This window comes from Thermobia domestica, chromosome 5 (assembly GCF_964235325.1).
Source record: "Thermobia domestica chromosome 5, izTheDome1.hap1.1, whole genome shotgun sequence".
Lineage (NCBI taxonomy): Eukaryota > Metazoa > Arthropoda > Insecta > Zygentoma > Lepismatidae > Thermobia > Thermobia domestica.
Window position 1 is genome coordinate 59,386,670 of NC_137458.1, and position 27,626 is coordinate 59,414,295.

The following is a 27,626-nucleotide window of genomic DNA, read 5'->3' on the forward strand; positions in this document are numbered from 1 at the left end:
TTATTATTTTAGTTTAACCCAACAAAGTAGATACTTGATGCTAGTAATCCATATTCACAAGTGAGACTTCAAATAACTTGGAGTTTGATGCCCTTATTTTGTATTTCTAATACAGGTCAACAGTATTTATATAAATTGAGTCTACACAAAAAACATAGACAGTTGAGTTGTTTTCAGTTTTCCCTCAAATTATTCTAAAATATTAAGAGGTTTGATTATAATAATTATTATTTTAATTTTCTTTCCCTCTTTTTTTTTTGTCAATATTGCTAAACATATCATCATCGTAATAGCTATTCTGCTATTATTGGCAGGTTATTTGCTTCAACAGACAAGGTTTGACGTTCGGTGGTCCTCAGCTGGTCTCTTCGTCTTGACGTGGCAATTTTCTGTTTCAATACCTTCCTTCAACTAGTCTGCTTTGCTCCCTCCCTCTTTTTCCTTCCACAATACTCTCTAGCAAGTCCCTTGTAATACAGTTCCTCGTCAGCCAATATATTAAACAGTTCCCTTTCCCCCTCTTAACAATATCTAAAATTCTTCTTTTTTTCTCCTACTGCTAATATTTCTAACACATTCGTTTTCGTTCAACACGGCTAATTCTCTCCTTTTTTCTCCATGCCCATGTTTCGAAAGTCTGCAATTTTTTCATCGCTTTTGCGTAATGTGAATGTCTCTGCCCCATGGAAATGAAATGAAATCTTTGAGTTTTACGTCCCACGGTTATGCCGGTTAGGCTAAAGGAGACGGTGATAATGAGTGATGAATGAAATGGTGGAATGAAGAAAGTGGGAGGAAACGGGAGAACCCTCGCACACGGTGTTTGTCCACCACAAAGTTCACTTGGCGGGGGCTGGGATCGAACCCGGCACCTCAAGCACCAGAGGTGAACGCTCTACCACTGAGCCACCGCGGCCCCCTCTGCCCCATGGAGTACATATTGGAATCAGTAAAACAAAAATTCAATATTTAATTGGAAGTTTGTTTAATACAAGAATTAGCTAATCGTGGTTGGAAAGAAAAATCTGACGCCTTTAGAGTGTAAAAATAATTTTGCAATTCATGGTATTTCAATAATCTGTGCCGTCTGATTTTCTTTCATGCGAAACAGGGGTAGCCTCCTCAGTTTGGAACCAGTGGAATGTTGGATCTGTTAAAAAATATATATATAAACAGATTACGAAACCCTGTGATTTAGGCATATCTTATAAGTAGTGAAGCATGGGCACCCATTAAAAAAAATAAAGGTCATAACCTATGTTGTACGCTATCATACTTACACGACGTTAAATTATATTACACTTAGAAACATACATTGTATTTCCGTTACTACTGGTGCTTTGTAGAGTTTATTATCCCTTATATCCATAGTAAAATTTACCTATGAAAAGCTTGAGATTTCTTAAATGCAAAGAGCTCCTCCGTGGCTAAGCGGTTAGCGTACGCGCCTTTGGCGTGGGAGACCCGGGTTTGATTCCCGGCGGGAGCTCATGTGGTTCGGATTCCACGTTAATCAGTAGGTCCACGTCTCATATAGCCTCGCTGCTAAAAGGGACGCTAAACTAAAATCAACTCAACTCAACTCTTAAATGCAAGACTTGCAAGACTCTTGCATGCAAGACCAAGACCAAGACTCGATGTGCAAGACCAAGACCAAGGCTCGATGTGCAAGACCAAGACCAAGACCTTGCGTTGAGTTGATTTTAGTTTAGCGTCCCTTTCAGCAGCGAGGCTATATGAGACGTGGACCTACTGATTAACGTGGAATCCGAACCACATGAGCTCCCGCCGGGAATCGAACCCGGGTCTCCCACGCCAAAGGCGAGTACGCTAACCGCTTAGCCACGGAGGAGCTCAGACCAAGACCTTGCATTTGCTCATCACTAAACAAAACACATCAATCACTTTTTGTTCATTGTTATGCATGTTGTGATTATTATTATTATTATTATTATTATTATTATTATTATTATTATTATTATTATTATTATTATTATTATTATTATTATTATATTACTTTTATTATTATTACCATTTTTATTAATAATAATATGCAAGGTCAGTGGTAGCCCATGCCTTCAAACCAGTATACGCCACTGTTTGAAACTATGAAGTCTACATTAACATAGGTCGTCTTTCGATCATTTTATGTTCGAAGGTGTGGATGGGTGTCTTACCCCTTCCCCTAAAGCATGAAAAGCAAACACAGCCAGGGGCAGAGAGAGAGACACACACAGAACACACAGCTCGCTGTGTACCTGCAAGAGACCTATGGGTAACTATAGTTGCCCTCTTGTTACAAGGTGTTGAGTCAGGTAGTATCAAGGTCAGTTCCTGCAGTTGAACACGAAGTTGACTGTTAGAAAACAGAAGCATATAACTAGTCTCATCTGTTTACTTTTCACGAATATTTTTCACCTTCATGTGTACAGATCACGTCTGGCGTACATTTAAAAGGCATGCTGTGTCAAGTATATATTTCCAAAAAGATATGAGTACTCAAAAGGCAAAAGCCTGTAGCTACTTTTGTTTTCCTTTTTCTATTAGCGTGGAAGCGTTGTTTCAACATCCTTCTTGCGGGAGCTCATGTGGTTCGGATTCCACGTTAATCAGTAGGTCCACGTCTCATATAGCCTCGTTGCTGAACGGGACGTTAAACTCAAAATCAACTCAACTCAACATCCTTCTTGTAGCTTGCTTAGCACTTTCACTTCATCTTTTTAGTTGAGCTTTCGGCTATGAATACTAGGGATGGCCACATTTTTTCGAAAAATACTTTTTCGAAAAATGAATTTTTCAAAAACGAAAATTTTTTCGAAAATACGAAATTTTTTTCGAGAAACGAAAAACTATTTTTTTTTTCGAAAAAACGAAAACGAAATTTTTCCGAAAACCGGAAAACGAAAACTACCGAAAAACGGAAAACGGATAATTTTTGTAAAACAAACTGAGTTTATTTCATTTGTTAGTACTTCCAAACTATAGTATACTATGCATACGTATAGGAAGTCTTATAGAAGGGCTATGTTCATCTGTCTGCCTATCCATCCGTTCGTCTGTCAGCTGGTATCAGAGCAAGAGCGGCAAGAAATAGCGAGAAGCATACATGTAAGTTTGCAACACGAATAGATTCATCTAATGCATTTGACTTTTATTTAATAATCCAGAAGTGGTAGAGATCTATCGCTTTCTGCTACATTGTTGATCAACACAGAACACAAACGGTAACATATAGAAAGACGCGATTTTCCAGAACCAATTCAGTGTCCCAAGAATATATTCAATGTTCGCCCTTAAGCACTTGCGCTTAAGCTATGCATAAGTGTCGAAAATCTTGAGAATGGCTTTGTCCGTCTGTCTGTCGAGAGGTGTCAGAGCAAAACAGTAACAAATATTGAGAAGTCGTTTCTTGCGGTCGATTTAGAGCCCCTAAAATAGGTTCGATCTCCTAAATTAACCCTCCATTTAAAACCGTAAGTGGTTCTAATACCATTTTTGGTTTCAATTTGTATCGCTATAGAACGAAAATCGTAATAGATAGCGAGAAGGGATTTGTTGCAAACAATTTAGCGTCTTAGACAACATACAACTATCCACAACATTTAATCAAAACCAGAAATTGTTTATATTTACTATTATTTCCGGTTTTAATACTGAATTACGAGATATCGAGATGTAGATTTTGGCAATCGATTCAACTACCTAGAAATAGCTGTACCTTTTCCATTAATCCTCTATTCAGATCGGAAGTTGTTTAAAATAATCATTTTCGGTTTAACATTGATCGATATAGAACAAAAATGGTAATAGATAGCCACAAGTGTTTTTTTTTTAAAAAAACGAATCTATACAGTGTCTCAAGAGTATATAAGCTATATATCATCTCAACGCACAATACTATCGAAATTGAAAGTGGCTGAATTTACTAGTATATTCAATAGGGATTCAATACGGATTTTTATAAAGCAAAAGATTGAAGAAATAGTGATGCGGTTTTTCGCGATCGACTAAGCGTTCTAAGAATAGACTCTACCTTCTCCCTTGATCTCTATTCACACCAGAAGTGGTTCAAATTAACGATTACAAGTTTCAACATTAATCGCCACAGAAGAAAATTGGTAATAAATAGCGACAAGTGGTTCATCTACAATCGATTCAGGTTCTCAAGAGGAAATACAATTACAATCCACAACACTCCACAAAGGCAGAAATGGTTGAAGGTTATTACTATTTTTGATTTTATAGGTAATACTAATTTCCATAGAGCAAAATCGGTCAGAGATATCGAGATGCATTTTTTAAAATTAATCCAGCATCCCAAGAATAGATTCCACCTTCTTCGTTAACACTTTATTTGAACCGAAAGTGTTCAAATTAACCATTTCCGGTGTTAACACTTGTCGCGATAAAACAAAATTGTAATAGATAGCGACAAGCAATTTTCTGGAATCAATTCAGGGTTTTAAGAGAACATATCTTCATAACCTGCACCACTCTTCTGAAACGGAAATGCTTGATATTTACTACTACTTTCGGTTCCAATACTTATATGCATAGAACAATAACTATAAAAGATATCGAGAAGTTCTCTGAAATCGATTCAGCGTCCTAAAAATAAATTCCGTCTCCTCCCTTAACCCTCTATTCAAGCCGGAAGTGGTTCAAATTAGCCATTCCTGCTTTCAATCTTTATCGCCATAGAACAAAAACGATAAGTGATAGCTAATAATGGCTTTTTGATATGGATTCAGCATCCGAGGAACAGATTCTATCTTTGATTTTATTAACCTATTCCAACCAAGAGTTTTAGTTGTGCTACTTGTTGTACTGAAGTTTTGAATATTCAATTCGCATGGATTGCGTCTGCCTCAGTTTTACACTGTGAAACGAATCTCATTTGTTTCTCTACAAAAACAGGAAAAAATGTATCACAATCAGGGGGGATCCAGGGGTCGATCGCCCCCCAGAAGAGAACACTCCTATTTTATATATAAATAAAACTCATCCCAGAGTTGGAGCTCGTAAAAATAGCTCTAAGTAGCAGTATTACCCCCCCTCCAGAAGTCCGTCCTGGATCCGCCCTGATCACAACTCCCGGTTTCAGTATTGATCACCAATGAGCAAACGAGAAGCATGAATTCAGTACCTTCGCAATAGACTATGTCCAAGTTTTATCCTGTGGTAGAAATTTACTACTACTTCTAATTTCAATAGTGATCACCATAGAGCAAAACTAATAAGAGATAATGAGATATGTTTATATATATGAATCCAGGATTCGAAGATTGTCATATCGATCGCTATCCCTCTATGTAAACCGGAAATAGTGAGAAACTACCATTTCCGATTTCATAGTAAAGAAAAGGCGATAACCGGAAGCAGTTTTTGATATGGATTCTATGCCACAATGGTAGTTTCCATCTCTAAGTTTAATGCAACCGAAAGTGATAAATACTTACTATATCTCTGGTTACAATCTTTCTTTCTCATAGAACGAGAGAAGTACTAGGAAGCGACAAACGTTTCTTTTCAATATATAATTTTATAATTCCAAGAAAAGATTTCAAGCCCTGCAACTGGTCTAGTGGCTAGCGCGTATTCCTTTGATGCACAGGGTCCCGAGTGGGAAAACATTGAACGTGTTATGGTGGTTCGGATTCCACTTTATAATGTAGGTCCAAGTCTTGTATAGTCTTGCTCGATTCTGAAAAGGGACGCTGAACTTCAACAAACAACCAAATAAAAAATATTTCATCTTAGTAGTATTCTTCTACTGAAGTTAGTAGCAGTAAAAACTAATACGAAAACGAAGACCCACCTATTTAAAATTTGAATTCTCGTTTGATGAGATTATTATAGTCAGATACTTAGTTCTTTGTCTTACCGTATATAAAACATCTTTAGAACAAATAAACCATTCAATAGTATTTTGTTAGTATTAAATTGCCTATTTTTGAAAGCAATCAAATTGTTTTTGATACTGACTTAATTAGTTATAGAAAATAAGATAAATGAATGGGGGATCTTAGTGAGAAGTCTTTAGTATCAGTACATATAATCACTTCATGTTTCATATTTTGTTAAAATCAATTGTTAAAAGTCAATTTATTACAGAGTTGCCTGATACTATCACGATCAGTTTATACAGCATCCTTCTATTTGGTAATTTATTAGTCTTTTTTTACATTATAAAATATAATGTCGGGCTAATTGCTGTATCGCCGGACTAATTTTAGGAAATTTACCGGGTCAATTGGAGAATTTATTTAAGTTTATGAGGAAGAGTGATTGAAAGTCAGGTAAGGGGAATAGCAAAAGCTCAGATAGTGATTGCATTTGCTGGTTGTTTTTGATGTTGTAAGCGGCACTGTATGTGGAGACGGATGGACTATTTCGCGGAGAGGTACACTTGTTTTACTATACGAATCCATAGATTGTAAAATGTATAGATAAATTTGAGCAAATCTTTAATTTTCCCATTTCATGTCGAGAACAGAAACCAACAAACCCCTGTGGGGCTTCTAATCCGTTCCTACTACTATCACTACCCCTACTCCTACTCCTCCTCCTACTACTACTGCTACTCCTACTTATACTATGGATCCGTATAGTAAACCTACGCACCTAATAACATAATCTAACGTAACTTAATGTAATCCAACCAAACATAACCGAATGCAGTATATTTTGTTCCAGTTTTTCGATTTTCAAATTGATCCGGCGATTCAGCAGTAATGCCATATTGTCGATGACACATTAATAATCACTAGTAAATAATTATTTTTTAATATTCTGTAAAATATAAATTTTACACTGTTTACCTTTGTGAATTATTATTTCTAATTTATATCCCTCAAGAACCGAGAACCAAAGGTCTGTGGATCACAATATTTCATGCTGAGCTCGCACACGTACTAGACTTGTTAAAGTCTATGACCATATCAACTTTGGCCAATATCGGATGAGATTAACGCGTTTTAATGAAATTTATTCATTTAACTAAGTTCAAGTCCAAATTTTCTGAACAGTATTTTGAGAAAAAATACTGCTACAGGCTAGTCAGAGCATCAATGCAACTCTGTACTGTCAACAGTTGAGCCGTGTTAAAAAAAAAAAAAAAAAAAGACTCTGGAGCCAGCACTTCTGAATCGCAAAGGGGTCCTCCTCTTACAAGACAAAGCTAAGCCCCACGTGGCTAGGATAACCCGGGACACCATTCTACACTTTGGATGAGAAACACTATTGCATCCGCCATACTCCCCGGACATTGCACCGTCCGATTACCACCTGTTCCATTCCTTGGACAATCAGCTTAGAGGACACTAGTTGAAATCCCTAGTAGAGGTGCAAAATGCACTTGATACCTTTTTCGATTCACGGCCCACCAAGTTCTACCGCGATGGAATACATGGCCTTCCAAAACGTTGGCAGAAGGAGACTATTTTTGATCTTCCAGGTATGTCTTAGGTTAAATATCGATGTTTGAAGGTGTTGGGTGAAAAAGCGACAGATCTTTCTTGGTTACCTTTATAGTTACTAAGCTCGTCAAGATCTACCACCTTACCAAGTTTGGTAAAAATTGGATGAGTTCCATCTTTCGCGCTTTAATGAAATTTCTTGATTTCACTGATTCCAAACCTAACATTGATAGCTAATAACTCAGGAACAAAAATTCTGCACATCATAATATTTTATATGAGCTTCCATGCATACCAAGCTTGTCAATAGTTACGATCCTACCAACTTTAGTCAAGATCATTTGAGTTTAATCAAATGCGACTTGGTGAAATTTCTTGATATCACTAACTTAAAACACAAATTTGATTAGCAATAACTCGGGAACCAAAGTCCCAAACACCATAATATTTAACATGTGTACTAAATACATTGCAGTCCATAACCATACTAATTTTGGTCGTGATTGGATGAGTTTCGTCAATAGTAGCACTACACACTATCCTTTCATTAGATCGAGCTCCTCCGTGGCTTAGCGGTTAGCGTACGCGCCTTTGCCGTGTTAGACCCGCGTTCGATTCCCGGCGGGAGCTCATGTGGTTCGGATTCCACGTTAATCAATGAAATGAAATGAAATCTTTGAGTTTTACGTCCCACGGTTATGCCGGTTAGGATAAAGGAGACGGTGATGATGAGAGATGAATGAAAATGGTGGAATGAAGAAAGTGGGAGAAAACGGGAGAACCCCGAGAAAACCCACGAGCACGGTGTTTGTCCACCACAAAGTTCACTTGGCGGAGGCTGGGATCGAACCCGGGACCCCAAGCACCAGAGGTGAACGTCCACGTTAATCAGTAGGTCCACGTCTCATATAGCCTCGCTGCTGAACGGGACGTTAAACTCAAAATCAATTCAACCTTTCATTAGATCCAAATACAAGGAGCACGGTAGCTCAGTGTTAGAACGCTTACCTCTTGTGCATTTGATCCCAGACCAAGTAAGTTCGTGGCAGACAACATCGTGTCCGTGTATTTTCCCGGGGTACTTCCATTTCCTCCCACATTATCATTCCACGAATTCCGAAAACTTTTCGAGAAACGAAAAATCATCAAAAAAGGGAAAACGAATTTTTCGAAAAAAATCTTTTCGAAAAAACGAAAAACGATTTTTTTCGAAAAACGAAAAATCTTTCGAAAAAACGGAAAACAAATTTTTTCGAAAAATGAAAGACGAAAAAATTTCCGAAAAACGAAAGACATTTTTTTTTCGAAAAACGAACGAAAAAACGAGAAATGAAATTTCCGAAAATCAGATTTTTTAAAAAAGCCATCCCTAATGAATACCACCGCGACAAGTCGTGGTTCTTATGATAGTGGCGTATTTTCGTCCGGAGAAATTATGGAAATAATAAATAATGTAGACTCCGATGCTTTTGAAACGAACGATGAATGTAGTTTGTACGAAGATTCTAGTATGAATTTATGTGACACACATACCTCTTTTCATATAACATCGCTGTTGAACGGGACGTTAAACTCTAAATCAAAACTCAACACATACCTCTTTCTATTTAAAAATATTGTGTGGTATACAATATTCGGAATTCAAGATGGCTGCCATGATGTGCACTAAATCAATTATGTCGTTATTATTGTTCTGTCCCAATACTTTTCAATAACCCTGTATACAGATCCACATGTCTTCTCACAGCAAAATTAATCTAATGTTTTCCACAGAATATTTTTCATACTAATATGTATTTTTATACTTTGATCCAGGAGTAGAAATGGAATTCTAGAAGTAAGGGAAAAGTCAGCAATAGATAAAGTTTGATTGAGCTATGTCACGAGAATACAAACTCAGAAAGACGGTAGTTAGGGGCGGACTGGCCAGGGCCCTTAGGTCGCAATCGCGGCCTAGGCCCTCTAAGAAAACAATGAAAGAATAAAGAAAGAAAGAGAAAGAAAAGCTAAAACAAAAGAGAGCTAAATAATTCGGTAGCTCAGTGTTATTATGCTACCAACACACACTCCTCTTCCACCCTTCCATCAATCAGTAAGTTATCTTTTTTAATAGGGTCCTTTCGTTACTAGATTTGTGGCTAGGTCCATCTTTCACTATGGTCTTTTATTATCAGAAACTGTGATTTAGTTTGTACCTGGGACCTTGGGCCCTTCTTTCAATATATTGGACAGTTGGGTCCTTCTTTCATTACATTGAGAAGTTGGAGCCCTGGGCCCTTTATTCATTATATTGGGCAGTTGGGGCCCTTCTTTCATTTCATTGAGCAGTTGCGGTCCTAGGCATGTTTTTCATCATGTTGAGCTGTTGGGACCTGGAACCTTTTTTCATAATGTAGGGTAGTTGCATCCCTTTCAAGGTTGAAGACTGGTGCCTGGTTTGTAGCTGGGTTCATATTTAACCACAGGCTCGTTGGTTCTTTATGGATGTTAATACACCTTGTAGGTCTATATTTGATAATTCAAAAATGGGAAAACAACGCATTTTTAAAAATTTATTTTCTATCAAAAAGTTTACAAAATAACAGGAGAAAACAGTGGAAGACGCCAAGAAAGCGGGCATTTCAACATAATGGTTGATTCTATCCAAGATGTTTCAGGGCTTAATCAGCTGGCTATAGTAATTCTCTGCGTTATAAACGGTCAAGTATTTGAGCGGCTGTTAGTAGTTGTCGTAAACAGCTTGGGCGTCTCTGGCAGGGGGACGATGGGGACGCGTCCCTCCAATATTTTGAAGTACAAATTATTCAATATTTTGTTCTAATTTAATTTATTTACTAACGGCAGAATAACATATAAATGATAATAATTATATTTATTTGTCATATAATATTCAGGCTGTGTAACAGAGTTCTTCATATGCCTCACGGGGTCCGTGAAGGTAAGCAGAAATGTAACAAATGGAATTAAAGATAATAAACAGGTTGGGCTAGATAGTACCATTTAAATAACTTTCTTTGATGTCCTCCCCAAATTGTATATGCCAGAGACGCCAGTGGTAAACAATGACACTACAAGACAAGTAACTTATAATGAAATCAAAAGAGTACTTTGTGACAAAAATGTTTTGATGCTTGTGATGATATTGTAAGTTGTTTTTTTGATGGAGCTGCTAACTTCAGTGGATGCTATTAAAGAGTTGAAGCATTACTGGAGAAGGATAATCCTGAAATCATTTACACCCAATGCATGGCTTATGCTCTTAATTTCGTTATGACAAATTCGACTGAGTAGATACCTGAAGCTGCAAATTTATTTGAAACCAGTGCCATGTTCTGTCTGAATACTACAAAAGAAAGGATGTTTGTAAGAAAATGATTGATGCAAGCCACGAGGGACATGACAGACTACGAAAAGTTCAACAAGTTGGTACAACACGATGATGGAGCAGAAACAAGGCACTGAATGCAGTAGTGGACACTAATGAGTTTCGCTACGAAACATGAAACCAAGACGAGGATGACTGTCTATCATCAAGATTTCTTTCATTTTTATTGTTCCTCAGTGATGATATACAGAACAGGGGTTTTAATGCGAAATGAAAATTTTAAGCTAAACTTTGCTGAATAAATGGGCAGAATTTAACACTGTAATGAGGACTTCTATGTTTCAGGACTTATTTACGGAAACGGAGCCTGTTTCAAAATACCTGCAGTCTCACGGATTGGACTATCTTACTACCTGGAGATTTCTAGACAATTTGCAGCAGCAGCTTCAGAAGAAAATAGAGGCAAAAGATGTCTGTTTAATGCTTTACGAAAACACAAAAATATTTTGTGTGAAAATAAATCAACAGCTTGCGCAATCTGGTGTAGAGATAGCAATGGAAAAAGACTTTTTGCACAGAAGAATCTTAAAGAAAAAGAAAATGCCAGGAGTGCAGATGAACTGGAAAAGAACTTAAATATAAGTGAAAATGATTTATTCAGAATAAAAAAACTTCAACGAAAATTCTGAATACAGCTGTTACATGTGTCAGTGATAGATTTCAGCAGCCGAAAGAATTCCAAATACTGGAACCTAAGGACTTTTCAGAAATCAAGAAGAATGGTGTATCTGCAAGAGCTTTCAGAGTTCTTCCGAAAAAAAAAACACTAAATATAAAACAGGAGAAAATATACAAAGAGCTCCAGCAGTTCTCTGTCGTGTATTTCCCTGTCACAAAACGTTTTCGTTTTTGATGATCCTGAAGAGAATGATGCCCCTGAATCCGTAGAAGATGATGATTATTATGCATCTGAGCATGCTATGGAAGATGGAACATCTTTGGACGGGATTCACGGTAAGAGTGATAATGATGCTGCAAACACCTTGTATAAAAATTGTTTGTCATGTGCAGGGAAAATTTTGCACCAATTTCCGTCAGTCTAGTTGCTTTAATAATTTATACATTGTATACAAACATGCGTTGTCTCTACCATGCACACAAGTGACATGTGGAAGGTGCTTCTCAAAGTTAAAGTTAGAGTAAACAAATCTCAGAGCTAGTTTGTGTGAAGACATTTGGACACATTTTTGCTAATGAATATGGAAAGAGACATGTTAAATTTAGTGTCTGTGAACGAAGTTATTCAGAAACTCCGCGATTCATAAGCTGAACTGCAAAGAATCTTAACTTTTTAAAATTATTAGTTGTTTCGTGGTTCAGCAGTGTTTATCATTTTCAGTAAAACTGTCGTGTTCATTCCACAGTCAAAAGTTATTATTAGTTGTTTAGTGTTACAATTTTTAGTAAGCTGCCCTGTTCATTCCATAGTAAAAGTTATTCGCTATTATTTTTTTTTAGTATTTCAGCTACTATACAGAGTGTCTCAAAAGTCCCGTGACATACGGTAACTCTCTTATTATCAGAGTTACAACAAAATATAGGCGGGGAAACGGTCTCCAAATATGATGTTTTCAATCTAAAGTGAAAGAATTTTTCAAATCGGACAAGCCGTTTGGGCTGTACACTCTATATGCGCCCAATGTTACATGAAAATGCAACGTTACCATTTACCCGGACCCACAACATAAATGAATGAAGTTACTGTCTATTAAAAACATTATATTTGTAGGCGGTTTCCTCTCTTACATTTTGTTGTAACTCTGATAACAACAGAGTTATCCATGTCAGGGGACTTTTTAGACATCCCGTGTGGCAATGCAATAATAATTGTAAAATATTCTCTTGAAAGTTTGTTTCTGGAAATTCTGTGCTTGCTGTGTCATCAAATTTTCACCGACCAATGATAAATTATAGCTTGCAAAAACTATCAAGTAACAACCAATTTACAACTGCACAACGCGATGGCTCATCGCAGATGTTGATTGTACGCAGTGGCGCAACCAGGATTTTATTTCGGGAGGGGCCAAGAATATCCAGTACAGTAGTCTGCAAACGACGTGCTGCACCATTTGATGTGGACAAAATTGAAATTTTGAATTCTCCTCATTACAAGCAATTTAGTTATCCTTATTATTAACATGCTAAAAAACCTTAAAATGAAAATTCTAATTCACAAATTCCCTATTATTAACGGTTACAAGTTTTAAAATGTGCGCTATAATAAATATTTTGAACATCTTTATTTTTGCATAAAATGACGCACTCTTTACTAACGTTTATTACTCTAAGAAATTAATGTAGAGGTTTTCACTGGGTATTTCTCCTTTCGTACAGTGCTTTGACTTAATTCAATATTCATTTATGCTTTGATCTATTTTGAAATTTCACCAAAATTTGTCTGCAACGCTGCTGTATAAGATAGATCAGGTTTGCTTCGGAGAGGGCATGGGCCCCCGAGTTCATAGCTCGTTGCGCCACTGATTGTACGTTATTTTAGAAATTGGTGTTATAGTCTGAGCTCCCTCCACAGTAACCGCGGCCTAGGCCCTAATACACCCAGTCCGCCTATGACGGGAGTGCAAGCAACCTTTCATGAAGAACGACTTAAGCGATAGCGATTGTTCCAAAACAATAAACAAGCAAACAAAACTAATATTATCATTCAAATTTCCTATTTGTTATTAATAACCACAGATATATTTCCTTCATTTGCATAAACACTTCAACTTACTAAGGGGACACAATCCTCTTTTGCATGATTGATCTCCACTCTTGCTTTGATCTCAAGCTTTTTACACGTGGAACCGTATTTACCGGGCCCTTTGGACGCGGGGTCTTTCTGACTTGTGCCTTTTTGACGCAGGGCCCTTTTGACTCGCACCCAGTTGACGCCTGGCCGTTTTGACCCGTGCCCTATTGTAATGGTGCTCCTTTTGATCAGGGCCCGTTTGACGAAGTTTGTTGTTGACTCTTTCCCTTTTGTCGCAGAACCCTTTGTATCCGGACCCTTTTGACGCAGCGTCCTTATAACTCGGCTCCTTTTGTTGCAGATCATTTTTAACCCGGGCCCTTTTAACGCAGAGCCATTTTGTCGGGGAGACCTTTTTAACTAGGCCCTTTCGACGCGGGGCTGTTTTGACTCGGGCATTTTGTAGCGGGCCCCCTTTTGACTCGGACCCGTTCGACGCAGAGCCCTTGCGACTCGAGCCCCTTTGTACTGGGAACCTTTGACTCGGGCCCTATTGATGAGGGGTGTTTTGATTCGGGTCCGTTTAACGCGGGGCATTCTGACTCGGGTCATTTTGTCGTGGGACCCTTTTGACACGGGCTCTTTAAATGAAGGACGTTTTGATTCAAGTCTTTTTGACTCAAACCCTTTTATTGCGGAGAGGTTTTGACCCGGGCAATTTTGACTCGGGCCATTTCGACTCGGGCCCTCTTGTACGCGGCACCTTTTGACACGGGTTCATTTGAGGCAGGTCTCTTTTGACTCGGGCTCTTTTGTCGTGGGACCCTTTTGACGCGGAGCTTTTGATTCTTGCCCTTTTAACTCCTACCCTTTTCTTGCGGAGAAGTTTGTCCCAAGCCCTTTTTTCGCGGGTCCCTTTCGACTCGTGCCCTTTGTAGAGGGGCCACTTTTGACTTCTGCCCTTTTCTTGTGGAGATCTTTTGACCCGGGCCCATTTGACGTGGGAAAGTTTTGACTCGGGCTCTTTTGTAGCGGAACTCTTTTTATCCTGGCCATTTTCATGAGGGGCGTTTCGTTTCGGCCCTTTCTGACTCGGGTCCTTTTGTTGCGGAGACCTTTTGAACCGGGCCCGTTTGACGCAGGTCGCTGGGGACTCAAGCCCTTTTGTCGTGGGACCCTTTTGACTCGGGTCCTTTTAATGAAAGGCGTTTTGGCTCGTGCCCATTTTTGCGGAGACCTTTTGAACAGGGCCCTTTTGACGCCGAGCCCTTTGACTCGGGCCATTTTGCAGCGATGCCCCTTTTTGACCCGGGGCGTTTTGACTCGGGTTATTTTGTCGTGGGTCTCTTTTGACCCGGGCTCTTTTTATGAGGGCCGTTTTGATTCGGCCCCTTTTGACTCGGGCCCTTTTGTTGCGGAGGCCTTTTAGCCTGGGCCGTTTGACTCGGGTTCTTTTGTAGCAGGGCTCTTTTTCAGCCGGGCTCGTTTGAAGCAAGTCCCTTTTTACTCGGGCCCTTTTGTCATGGACCCTTTTGATGAGGGTCGTTTTGATTCGGGCAATTTTGACTCCTGCCCTTTTGTTTCGGAAACCTTTTGACTCGAGCACTTTTGTTGCGGAGTCATTGTGGTCTGGCTTTTTTAAAACATGGTCCATTTTGACTCGGGCCCTTTTGTTGCGGAGACGTTTCGACCTGGGTCCTTTTCACATGGGCCATTTTGACTCGGGCCCCTTTGTAGCGGGGCCTCTTTCAACCCGGGTCGGTTTGAAGCAGGGCCGTTTTGACTCGGGTCCTTTTGTTGCGGGCCATATTGACTCTGGCCTTTCGCTCTTTTCCCTTTTGTCAGGCCCTTTTGACATGGAACCGTATATATAACGCAGCAGCTGAAATACCTGGGGCAGGGGGCCTGGGGGAGTATGAGTAAATCGAAGGTAGATCGATCCAGGGCGCAGTAAAATTAATCACATCACTGTTCATATCAATTTATTTTTTCTTTCGACATATCTGGAGATCAGTGTTCTGACTAATAGCCTACAGCGGCGAAAGACGATATACGTTATCAGTGTTATGACTGTTAACGTAATATATATAGGGAATAAAACGAAAAACTCTATATCGGTCTCCCCCCCCGTTAGAAAAAATCCTGCGGGCGTTAGTGATTATGATGTTGCTTAGTTACTGTATTATATTATTCTATACACGGAATAAATACTTATGTGTTTTATATAATAATAAGAACCTGATCTACATTTATTACGGCCCTTGCTTTACGACAACGAAACATATTCATGTTCAGCGTAATCAGTTTCCATTCACAAATAATTACAGTGAGGCGAATGAAATAATTCAAGCCCGAACATGTCGTAGTAAATTCCTGAAGAGTGAAAAGCGCTAGTAGCAGTTGTTAGCAGTTTTTAACTTAACATATAAGACAATAATTTGAAAAACTGAGAATACAAATCTTTTCAGAGATGACAGTGCACTGATGCTTTAAATCTATGCCCTTACTCCCTATACCTACGTTATTTCCCTAGTCAAAATAAAAACTCTTCAAAATTAATCAAAATTTCTTATGCAACCATCCCTTCCTTAGAGTAATGCGGTGTCACATACCCGTCACGGCGATGTAAAGGCACTTTTGGCGACGAGGATACAACAACAATAAGAAAGCAGAAGGAACAAATGTACAGTAGTGAGTAAAGAATAGCATACACTACATCCAGTGACTAACGGGCTTGATACAGGATTCACCCAAAAGGGTACATGTTAGAGCAGTAGTAGAAAGAAGAAGTCCTATGTGACATAATGCGGAAATGTGAACAACAAGTCTTTCTGTAGCGCCGCAATTCCAATGGCGTTTGTGTGGAACCGATATCTAGAACCGCTCCTGAGAGCTATAAAACGAAGTCTTGGAGTTGCAACACTGCATAAAATCCTGCAGGCCTTCGAAACGACGGTGAAGCGCCTAAAAAGAGGACAAAAAGGCTGTGGCACGAGAGGTAACAAATCTGTGTCAAGAAAGTACGTCAGACTCGATTCGCAAATCGACTGCCTGTGATAGGTGTCAGTCGAGAGTATAGGAAACGTTAGCATGAGACAACGATGAAGATGAAACACACTGTATCCAGGTTATCAGAATATTTTAACATAGTACACCAATACATACATCAGAAAAGCCATAGATAGTATGGTAAAATACGTACGTTTCTTGCCCAAGCCACACACTTGATATGACGTATGAAGCTCATTAATCACTGGATATTGTGCATGTTTGGTTTACTCTCTACTGTACATTTGTTCCTTCTGCAGTCTTATTGTTGTACATTTATTCTTTTCATTGTACGGATCCCATAATTTCTCAACTTTAGAGCTTCATATCACCCTTATTTGGCAACACTGATAACCTATCTTTTGCCGAAGAGAAGGAAGGAAAATACATTGAACCTGAACCTGAACCTGAACCTACTTATTTTCTTTCATGTTTTATGCCAATTCTTTTAATACGATAGAATGATATACGTTCTATTTAAAACACTATAAGTTTGTGTTGAGTTAGCAACACTGCTTGTGTGACTACTGCCGTGTTCTTGGTCACGTGTCCCCCTCCTGTAGGTATCAGGTTACCTGCATACATTTTTCATTTTCTGATTTTTGCCGGTGCTTTTGGGAGTATAACTCGGAACATCCTTACACGGTCACTGCTTGGTATATGTATTATACATAGCGGGTAAAGAAAGTATTACATAGCGAGTGACTTTCACCAGAATTATTAGTGATCTACAATTAGTCGGGGTAACAATTTTCATAAATATCTAGCTGTCAGGGTTGACATACGTCCCTTGTTAGCTGATCGTACTTCCAAAAAGGCTTAAAACTTACTTTGCTTTCTCTCTCAATTTTGGAAAATAATCCTTCATCACATTCTTTGGACAAAGTTATAAAATGGATAACTGAAACTCTTTTAAATTCTAAATCAGTCTGGAGTTCTAAAGTTTCAATTGAAGATACCGCGGAGCATCGACCACATCCTCAGGAATGGGTTAATAACAAGCTGCATGCTCTTTGACTGGGTATCAAAACCTTTAAATTTGTCTTTGAATGCTGCCTGTAGATGATTAACTGCAGCAATGTAGCGAGGTGAAAAGTATATGATTTGCAATTTCACCATAGTTTTAAAATATGAGTTGCATCTTGCCAACGGCGCTGACCTTCCGAAATTTATGTGGGTGCACGTCAATGGTGGGATGTGTTAGCCTATGTTTTCAGGGAAGTCTCGATATTTGATTATTTTTAGTTAAAAATCTTTTATGAACACTGTCATAAAGGGCTGTGCTGTGATAAAGTAAAATATAAAAGTACTATAAGGATAAGTTAGTGCTACCCTAGGTCGGTCGACAACACAGCTGACTTTAATACAAGAGAAACGGGTTCAAATCTGGGTTCAAACTAAAAATCTTGTGGGTTCGCGGCACTCACAAGATTATTTGTGTGGGTGCCGCAACCATGGAACATCCACGTAGTCGGCGCGCATGCATCTTGCTGTTGGCAATCAAACAGTTCCAGTTTCATTCGAAAGTTTCTATGGCTTTGAACATAATGTACACCAATTGGGTTTTTAATTGAAGATTCCGCACTGCGTCGACGAACTACGGCACTGGCTTGCCCATTATTTGCATTAAGTCTTGGGTAAAATATTTTAGTTCAAAAAATTCATGTAAGCCACGTAGAATTTCTCGAATATCGAATATCACAAAAGTAGGCAACATCGCTGCGATCTGCATCGCCGTATGTTTGGAGAAATTTCGAAAATACCGATGATTGAAATCCGGACAAAATTTAAATATGAACAAGAACTCTCCTTACATAATCGAATTCAATAAGTTTGGCACAAAGGTTCTTCTGATGAATTGGCTGTCGATCCCCATGGTTCTACACTTTTTTTTTTTAATTTTGAAAAAGACAGAAACTAAAAATTATCGCCGGCCATACATTTTCATTTGTAACTATTTCTACTACTTCAATGTTCAGTTGGTGTGTTTTGAGAATTGCTTTTTCCCTCGTGAAGATACACCCTTTGTTATACCTTTTAATAGATAAAAGAATTAAAAAAAACTTACAAAAAATTGAAGCTTTCCGTACAGCTCAGAAACAAAAATTACTAGTTGTGCGGCATCATATAACACTAAAAAGTAACACAAGCAGCCATTGTTTTTAATTATTTTTAAAAAAATCACATCCATAGTTAATTGCTCAACTCGTCGTGTCAGTATTCCTAAGTAAGATGGTATCAAGTTCATTAGAACATGCCTTCTACCAGCTGCTAAAAGGCATAATTCGACGAATTGTCCACCGAAAAAGTTTTCGACCTGCTCATTTTATATCAATTATAAAACTAAATTCTACCAAGCTCTCAGTAATATTACACATTTGCTTAAAATACAGAATGTTGAAAATTCCATGATTCCTTCATCAGGTATGTCCGAATTGTCTCCAACTGGTCTTGAAGAAATGAAAAATGTTTGATAAATGTCGATTCCCAATAGTGAGTTAAACTACTTTTTATCACCAGAAACGCATATTCCTGGGCCGAAACAGACTTTGCATACTTTTAAACCGAAACGTAGCACCTATGTACTAAGACCTACCCTCTACAGGAGATGTCATTCCTCAAAATTAATTTCATGTTTTGCTAAATAGAAGATAATTAATATTTATAAGCTAAATAGCTGCTTTCAGCATTTCCGATTTTAACACAAATAGATAAAAGGTGAAATAAGATTGCAATCTAACTCGAATACACTAATATTCAGGTAGTGTAAAAAATATTAAGCATTCTGCGATGTGATGGCATTGGTGACCCAAATCTCAGAGTATATAAGTAGCAAGGGGTAGGAACTAATGTCATTTGACAGATGACAACTGTAACTAGTTGTGAGCAAAAAATGTTGGAATCCCTATAATCAGTGGTAAGATACCGCGTTGTGAAAAGAAGTGAACTTTCCGCAAAAGGCAAAATTATGCTTCTTTTACAACTTTATTTCTATAAAGACGCAAATACTGCGCAAATCTATGAAGAAATTTGTGCTGTTTATTGGCAACATTCTTCATCAAACATAACAATCAAAATGTGGCTCAGTCACTTTCGTTCTGGAAATTTCAATGCCGAAGACACTACTCGCAGTGGGAAACCAATCGCAGCGAAAGTGATATTCTGACAGAAGTTAGAAAGAGGCTGTCTTGTAAGAAATTATGACATCACCAATGAGCAAAACAATCATCACCAAACAGTGTTAAACCATTTGGAGAAAGAAGTCTACAAAAACGAGCTCGACGTTTGGGTGCCACATGATCTGACTGAAAATTTACTCGATCGAATTTTTATCTGGCAATCTCTACGGAAACGTAACGAACTCGCGACATTTCTGAAGCGGTTGATCGCGAGTGATTAAAAGTGAATAACCTACGATAACACTGTGTGCGATGATACCCCAGCTGTGCGTTTCGTGGGATTGGAAGTGCATCACGCATCACGAGATGCTTCCTCCGGGCAGAACGATAGACTCGGGTGAGTACTGTCAATAATTAGTGCGTATGCACCTAACAATTCAAAAGAAGCGGCGAGAAGACCGGATACATTTGTAACGACTGTCAGAAATTGAGAGAACCTGGCTGGGAAGTTTTAATGCATCCAGTGCATAACCCTGACCTGGTATCATCAGACTACAATTTGCTTCAGTTTCAGCACGACTCTCAATGGTGCTAAGTTAGTTTCAAAAGAGACCTTTTCTAACCAATAACCGAATAAGTTCTCTACCGACGGAATTATGGTATTGACAGAAAAATTGCAGGTCATCAAACAAAATGGTGCATTTACGGTTTTATAATGCTATTTTGAAAACACAATAAATATCGTCCCAATTTTGACTTCCAAAGGCTGAACACTTTTTAGACAAAATGAAAAGTTTAACACTACATTCGTCAATGTATTAATTCATTAAGTTGCGAGATTCATCCAGATAATCCTTATCTAGGTAGGAATGAAAGGAAGCTAAGTTAATGATAAACAAAATTCATCCTTAGAGGTTTTTTAAAAATAATTTTATTTAGGTGGTAATTAATACAAGTTGAATAATACATATCTTCCATTTCAAACTGGATGTTGACCTTACTTTCTCTTCCTAAGAATCCACTCCTCTTGAATACGGATATTCTTTATTTACACGGAGGTAGTACATGCCTCTTCTGAAAATATAATAAATATTACAAAGCAACATAATTCTAGAGGGCTATGACAAACTACGGAATATTTTTATATTAAAGATGTATATGACATTGTGGTTGATTGATCCACGTTTATACACTCTAAATAAAACAACTAAGATTTACTTTGTTAGAGTTATATTTTGTTTTCTGTGGAAAAGATTAATTTGATATCTCCTAGCTCTTAGATTTCACTTTACTGAATGAAGTTTATACAATGCATCTCTCTTAGCTGCATTGGGAATCTCCGAACTTGCTTTGTAATAAAATAAAATTCTCTTAAGCAATTCCATATGTAAATAAAATATTTATGTACTTAGACATAGAAAGTGTCAGTAAGGAATGAATTATAATTTTGTTGCTGAAAGCAAAGATTTGTGAGGCTGAAAGTGGATCATGTTCACAAATTCCGTGCCAAACAAAAAAAAATACACTAATTAGTGAAAGGTAATAAGTGGATTCGTTAAATGATGTGGTTTAAAATTTTGACGTCCTCTATGCAGCAAAGGTACCCACAGGCGTATTTTAGAACTCAGGTTGCTTCCATGAGACTTTTGAGCTGGTATATCTTATTTTCAATGGAAATAGCACATTCAAACTTTAATTATACAGTAACGATGCTTTATTATTATTCAGTTCCAAATCTTTTGTTTTTGCGAAATTTGTCGAGGAATTTGAAGCTTAAAATATGTAAAACGATAATCTTGCCTGTTGTTTTATATGGCTGCGAAACATTATCATTTACTCTGAGGGAAGAACGTTGACTTAGAGTATTAGAGAACAAAATCCTGAGACGGATATTCGGATCCAAGAGGAACTGGAATAAGAAATGAGGAATGACGGCATCTTTATAACGAGGAACTGCGTAGTTTATACCGTTTACCAAACATTGTTAGGGTCATCAAGTCTAGGAGGCTCAGGTAAGGCAGGTCATGTTTTTCTTCTTTTCCGTACCTAAGCAGTTTGTCTTGTTTGCCTAGACGGAAATCCGATGTCGATGAAGGAATAATGGAAATACTTTTATTTATGATGTATGTTGTTGTGTCTTCCAGATGGATTACTTATAGAAATGGTTGATTAGGATTTTGTAACATTCGAAACTATTAAATGGCGCATTTGACTATAAATGTTCTTAAAAATAAAGAAGAGATATTAAGTGCCGAACCCAGGCGGTTGTCCGATTCGTCCTACCACGAATATCCGTGATAATTCAAATATATTGTATATTTTGAGTTTTCAATATTATTTACTGCATATGTTTACTCTCTTTCTTTGAGCAAAAAACATTATGTTCTAGATTTCCCAAGTGATACCAGATTTGCTAGAAATGACGGACATGACTCCCTCATACCCTCTGTAGAAATGGTCATAGAGGACATACATGAGAATGGTTATATATATGTAGTGTCTACCTAATCGTTCATTACATGCTTCGCCACTGATTATAAATTGAATAATATCACAATTACACAAAACAATATAATTATTAATTAAATAAAAGATACCATAAATTTTCTAATGTATTAACAATTCCTGGCTTTACCTTTTTGGACAGCCTGCACCCATTCGCATGACATTTCCTAGATTATCACAATACCCTAATGTGTACTCATCATAGGTATCACATTCGGTTGATATAAATCCTATTTTTCTCTTCTTTTGTGCATTTTCAATAATTGCTTCTGCAAAATACTCTACAGATCTATAGTGACTGCAGATAGGACCAAGTAGAAGTGCAGCTGTGAAAAGAAATAAAGAAACAAGTAAATAATTTTATAATCATAAAGTTTGGTTTCTGGAGAGTTACAATTTATTTATTATTACTTTAATAAATTTGGTATTTCTCTCGAAAACTCTCTCTGATTAAAGCGGGTGCTCTTGATGTACTAGGCTCTTGTTTTTTATTTCAAGTGGAAGAGGCTTGAGAAGTGCGAACGCATGACGATGATTGGAATACCAATTTAAACTGTAAGTCTCTTATAGCCTCGCTGCTGAAAAAGGATCCTAAACTCTAAGCAAACAGAAAACTAAACAATTTCGCTTTAAAATTCAACCTTTAATTACACGATAAGTTCGTTCAGATTTAGGATTTAGGATTTAGATTTCTGGGCGTTTGGTACCTAAGGCCATGTTAGCCCTTCAAGTATGAGGGATGGCGTCTCTCAGCGATCACACTATTCAAGGAAAAGGAAGGAAAAAATGATTGGGGAAGGAAGGAAGCAGCCTGGGATCTTGTATGTTAGGTATTATCCGGGCATTTGCCTGGTATGAATGAGAAAAACCCAGGTAAACCTCTCACAGGATGGCTGGCCTGAGAAAGCTTTTACACTTTTCTGACCGAGTGTCAAAACCGGGAATCGAACACGGGACCGCTCACACAAAAGGAAAAAATGTTAGCGATTACGCTATACAGGGCCACAGGGCCACAGCACTATTGAGAAAGTAAATCTAAAAGAATTAAACATTCCTTCTGACTTCATTAGTTTGATTCTTAGGCTTTTATAACATGCTCATATGAAAATTTACATTTTTGACTGTTATACAGAATGTTTTAAAACAACGCCGACAGCCTTTGGGACGTGATTCTTGACACCAAGATAAAGCAAAATGTACAGACCAACCTGAGTGTGGAAATGTTTTCTTCCGGCGCTATGACCAGCCGATAATTTGTCGGGAAAATGGGAAAACAACATCTGGCTTTTTTCTGATCAAAACAACAATCTGGTACAATATTTCAATGAGTAAAAATCATTGAATATCGCTCAAGTTACAATCTGAAAATAGAGGTACACTTGTTGGATTAGGCAACTTTATCTGAGTAGAGAATGAAGACTCGGAGAAAGAATTGAAATAAAACTAAATCTTGCAGGACTCACGGTCATGCCTTTAAGATTAATGGAAACGAGTAAAATGTGAAAAGTAGTTATTGGAAGTGATGGAGAAAACCCCGAGAAAACTCACGGACACGATATTGTCTTCCATAAACTTTCATGGTCTAGACCATGGGACCCCTTGCACCAGAATGAGCGCTCTAGCACGAGCCACCGTGCACTAACTTTGGAAGAAGCACTATGATTCCGATAGATGTATCGGTCGAATAAACACAGTGTGACAAACTAATGTACGAGAAGTTCTGACGCGGAAAATGTGGAATAATCTGTGTAGATTTTTCTTCAGAAATGGCAAGTATTCGAACGTTTTCCCAGGTGGGTTGTACAGCCACCAGCATAAGCATCTCCCCTAAGTGCTTTAATTCCATTACTTCTGATCCAGATAATTTGCAGTTGTGAGAACGTCTGGACAGATGCAACCCAACTTACACGTAACTTTTCTCAGCACTGACAGCAGTTGGTAGCACTGAGTCAGGTCTTTATACAAGGAAGATTGTGAGTAGATGACGCAGGAACAGTTCTCCATTTTGAGATGAATCTCTATGGTTCATATCGTAAAATGAAATGAAATCTTTAAGTTTTACGTCCCACTTTATGCCAAAGGAGATGGTGGTGATGAGAGATGAGTGAAATGAGGGATGAAGAAAGTAGGAGGAAACGGGAGAACCCCGAGAAAACCCACGAGCACGATTTTGTCCACCACAAAGTCCACACGGCGAGAACTGGAATCGAACCAGGGACCCCAAGCACCAGAGGTGAACGCTCTACCACGAGCCCCCATGTGGTTCAGATCGTGTTGTCCAATGAACACCATATATTATTCTCAATATTGCTGTGTATGTAATGTATTATTTCGTTATATACTGCATGCTCAAAGAAATAAAAATTCTGACAACGCATGAATAAGAAAATGCTTGAAAGTAGATGAAAATATCAAATCTAGAACAGCTGCTGGAAATAAGTTTGTAAATGATTGCCTCCATTGAGAGACCTTCAATTTTCTTCATTCCAACATCTTATTCTTTCTGGAGAGGACAAGATCTTGCTTGTCACACTGACTATGCATTGAAATTCATATTGAAACATTTGAAAAAGTATCAACCCGGCCGGGATCTAAACATGGGTCCGCCGATTACAAGTTCAATGCGCTAACCACTTATCTACCGCATCACTCCATCTTCCACTTAACATATTAGCTAGTTAAAATTGTTGCATGTAAGACTATACAGATGATACTAATGTTCGTATAAGGAGACGTTCCTCATGTGTCACAAAGATTTACTAGAAATTTCCTTCTTTAACTCAAAAACTAGTTATATATGCCTTCGTCACTGAGGAAAATAACACGAAACGTTCTTCAAGTTGACGTTTTTAACGATTGTCCCGATCTACATTACTACTATTTCTCCTCACGGTAATTTTAATTTCCAAAGAAGAAAAGACTGCAGAAATTATTTTCGCGTTCTTTGAATTGTATCAACACGTGTAGAAATAGTTCTATTTTTAGCTTCCGTAACTACAAGTTTATTTTCTTATCTTTGTATGAGGAATTGTAAGGAGAGTCGTAAAGCATAAAACTCATATTTCAGAGACACGGGTTCGAATCCCGTCGTGGCAACTATATTTTTTCTTTATTGAAAGGTATTTTTACGTAATTGGTATTGTAATTTTGTTATTCCTTTATTATTATTATTATTATTATTATTATTATTATTATTATTAATAATAATATTATTATTGGAAAGTCGAGATTTGGCTACATATTTTATATTTTATGAAGTTTTTGATTCAATTTCAAAGTCATTTTGTTGCCATAGAACGGACCTGGAATGGTGAATTGCTTCAAACAATATTTCAAACCGTAGTAGCAGTAGAAGTACTCGTATTAGAAACTTAGAAGCAATTGCTGGGAAACGTTCGTGTTTAATCATTCGTATGTTTGACTTATACTAACAATATATCTTACGTATTCATCAATTGTTCGCTAGACATGTTACATTCCCAGACAGTACGAATCAAGGTTGATACTGCTGACGTCATCTTTCGTAGTTCACTTTTCTATTGCGAGTGCATTGAGAGAAATGGTTGTCTCAACACTAAGACCGAGATAAATTGAATATTTTTCCATGTTATCTTACGTTGGAAGTATCAATATTACAAGTGGTAAAACATTCCTTTAATTACGCAACGGGAATCGAACCCGCGACCACCGGGATTTGAACCCAGTTATCTCACTATTTTAACAATGTATATGAAGGCTCATAAATATGCAAATTGCCCATATGGGCCACTAAAATTAGTACAATACACAATGAGCCATGCAGAACTTTGCATTTAAAACAGTTTTACATGAATCCCGAGGGGACATTTCGCGAATGTACCTTGTAAGACATCGCTGTTAATTCAGGGGTAAAAACTTGGTGTGAAATGTCTTCAGCAAATTGCACACTTTTACGGTTCCAATATTGTAAATCTTTTGTTTCGGTCATAATAAAATAGAAAGTATTATGTAGAAGTAACAGTCAAGAGCATTCCACTAGTAATCACTTACTGTAACTGATTCAAACTTAGAGATATTATTTGGATATTCGTTTTGATTTGCACGAGATGTTGTGTGTTATAATTTCTAGGGTTATATACCTTCGTCGTATGTCAAGGGACAATTTACCATCGCTAGCTTTGGCGTGCTGTAGTCGTGAACGATTGTGCGGTGGATTATTTTTTATGCTTTCATTTTCTTCATAATTAACTAACATTGAAATGCTTTACACATTTTTTAACCTTGTCATATCAATACCAAATATTTCAGGTCCCACAACCGTTGCAGTCATTGCGTTTAATTTTGTTTCAATACCACACTAAAGATGAATCTTTGCTGATTAGGTTTGCGTGGGCCCATGAATTTATTGCTGAATTTTTTTTCAAAATTGTCATTATGTAATTTAAACTGCAAAATTTTCAATATTATAAATCAATTTGCACTAGCTATTTATTATTATCTTGCACTGTGTAAAATATTACGTGGTAATGTCTACCTGTTACTCTTAATATCTATGATTTTCGAATCACTAAGGATTAAGTAAGATGTAAACATGTTTGTTGTTTTCTATATATTTACGCAACCTTGAGATTATAGTGAACGGCGTAGTTAACTGTGAATTATAGATTATTAAATATATGTATTTTGAAATATAAATATGTGATAGATGTACGTTTTATTCTGAAGAGTATAGTATGATGTTGAGATTCGCTGTGTTGATGTAAATGAACGGTTTCGTTGCTTTCCCCGATCGGTTACGATATAATGAATACGTTCGTTGCTATAGTTTTCATAAATTCGACAGATGTAAAATTTAAATGTAGAGTATACCGCCGTGTACTTAAATGTTATCCTTGTCCTTGTGATGGTCAAATTACATCACAAGCAAACATTGTGAAACCAGAATTCTTCGATGTAATTACGTCTTTATTTTCTTTCCGCGACTGATAAATCTCGAAAATCAAATAGTGTCATTTATCTACGTGAACATGATCGCTTCGTAACAGTGACTTTGAAATTTTCAAGAGATCTCGATTTAGACTATACACGCAACTAAGAGATGAAAATCAAGATTCATTCTATTCAGAACTATAACTATATGGTAGAAATGTAAGTGGTTTTAAAGACTAATATAATATAGTCTAATAACTATGCAAACCTAATATGTGTTGGTTCGAAATAAATAAGTATCACCGTATGTGTATGTTGAGAAAGGATACAACGTGCATGGACACCTAATGAGTGAAATATGGACACGCTAAATAAGTTATACTGTTTAAAACGACGGGCAAGTAGACTCGTAGAGTGAAATCTCTTTTTTCCTCCTTTTTTACTACAACGAAATTTGACCTGTTGTCACGAATTTTCGATTCTGTAGTAACCTCTGTTAAATTCGACAATCTAAATATTGATAGATATGTTTTAACGTTTTATGTATACTAATA

General features: G+C 37.5%; 1 protein-coding gene across 1 annotated transcript in view; it reads right to left on the reverse strand.

Moving 5' to 3' along the window:
• Positions 1-20,669: 20,669 nt before the first annotated feature.
• LOC145685100 (lipase member H-A-like) overlaps positions 20,670-27,626 on the reverse strand; it is a 68,454-nt gene continuing 61,497 nt past the window's right edge. Inside the window, exons 6-7 of the mRNA XM_081757445.1 lie at positions 22,295-22,490; positions 20,670-20,733 (exon numbers count right to left, since the gene is read on the reverse strand). Coding sequence (XP_081613571.1) covers positions 20,670-20,733; positions 22,295-22,490 — 260 coding nt within the window. The remainder of the gene's footprint in view (positions 20,734-22,294; positions 22,491-27,626) is intronic.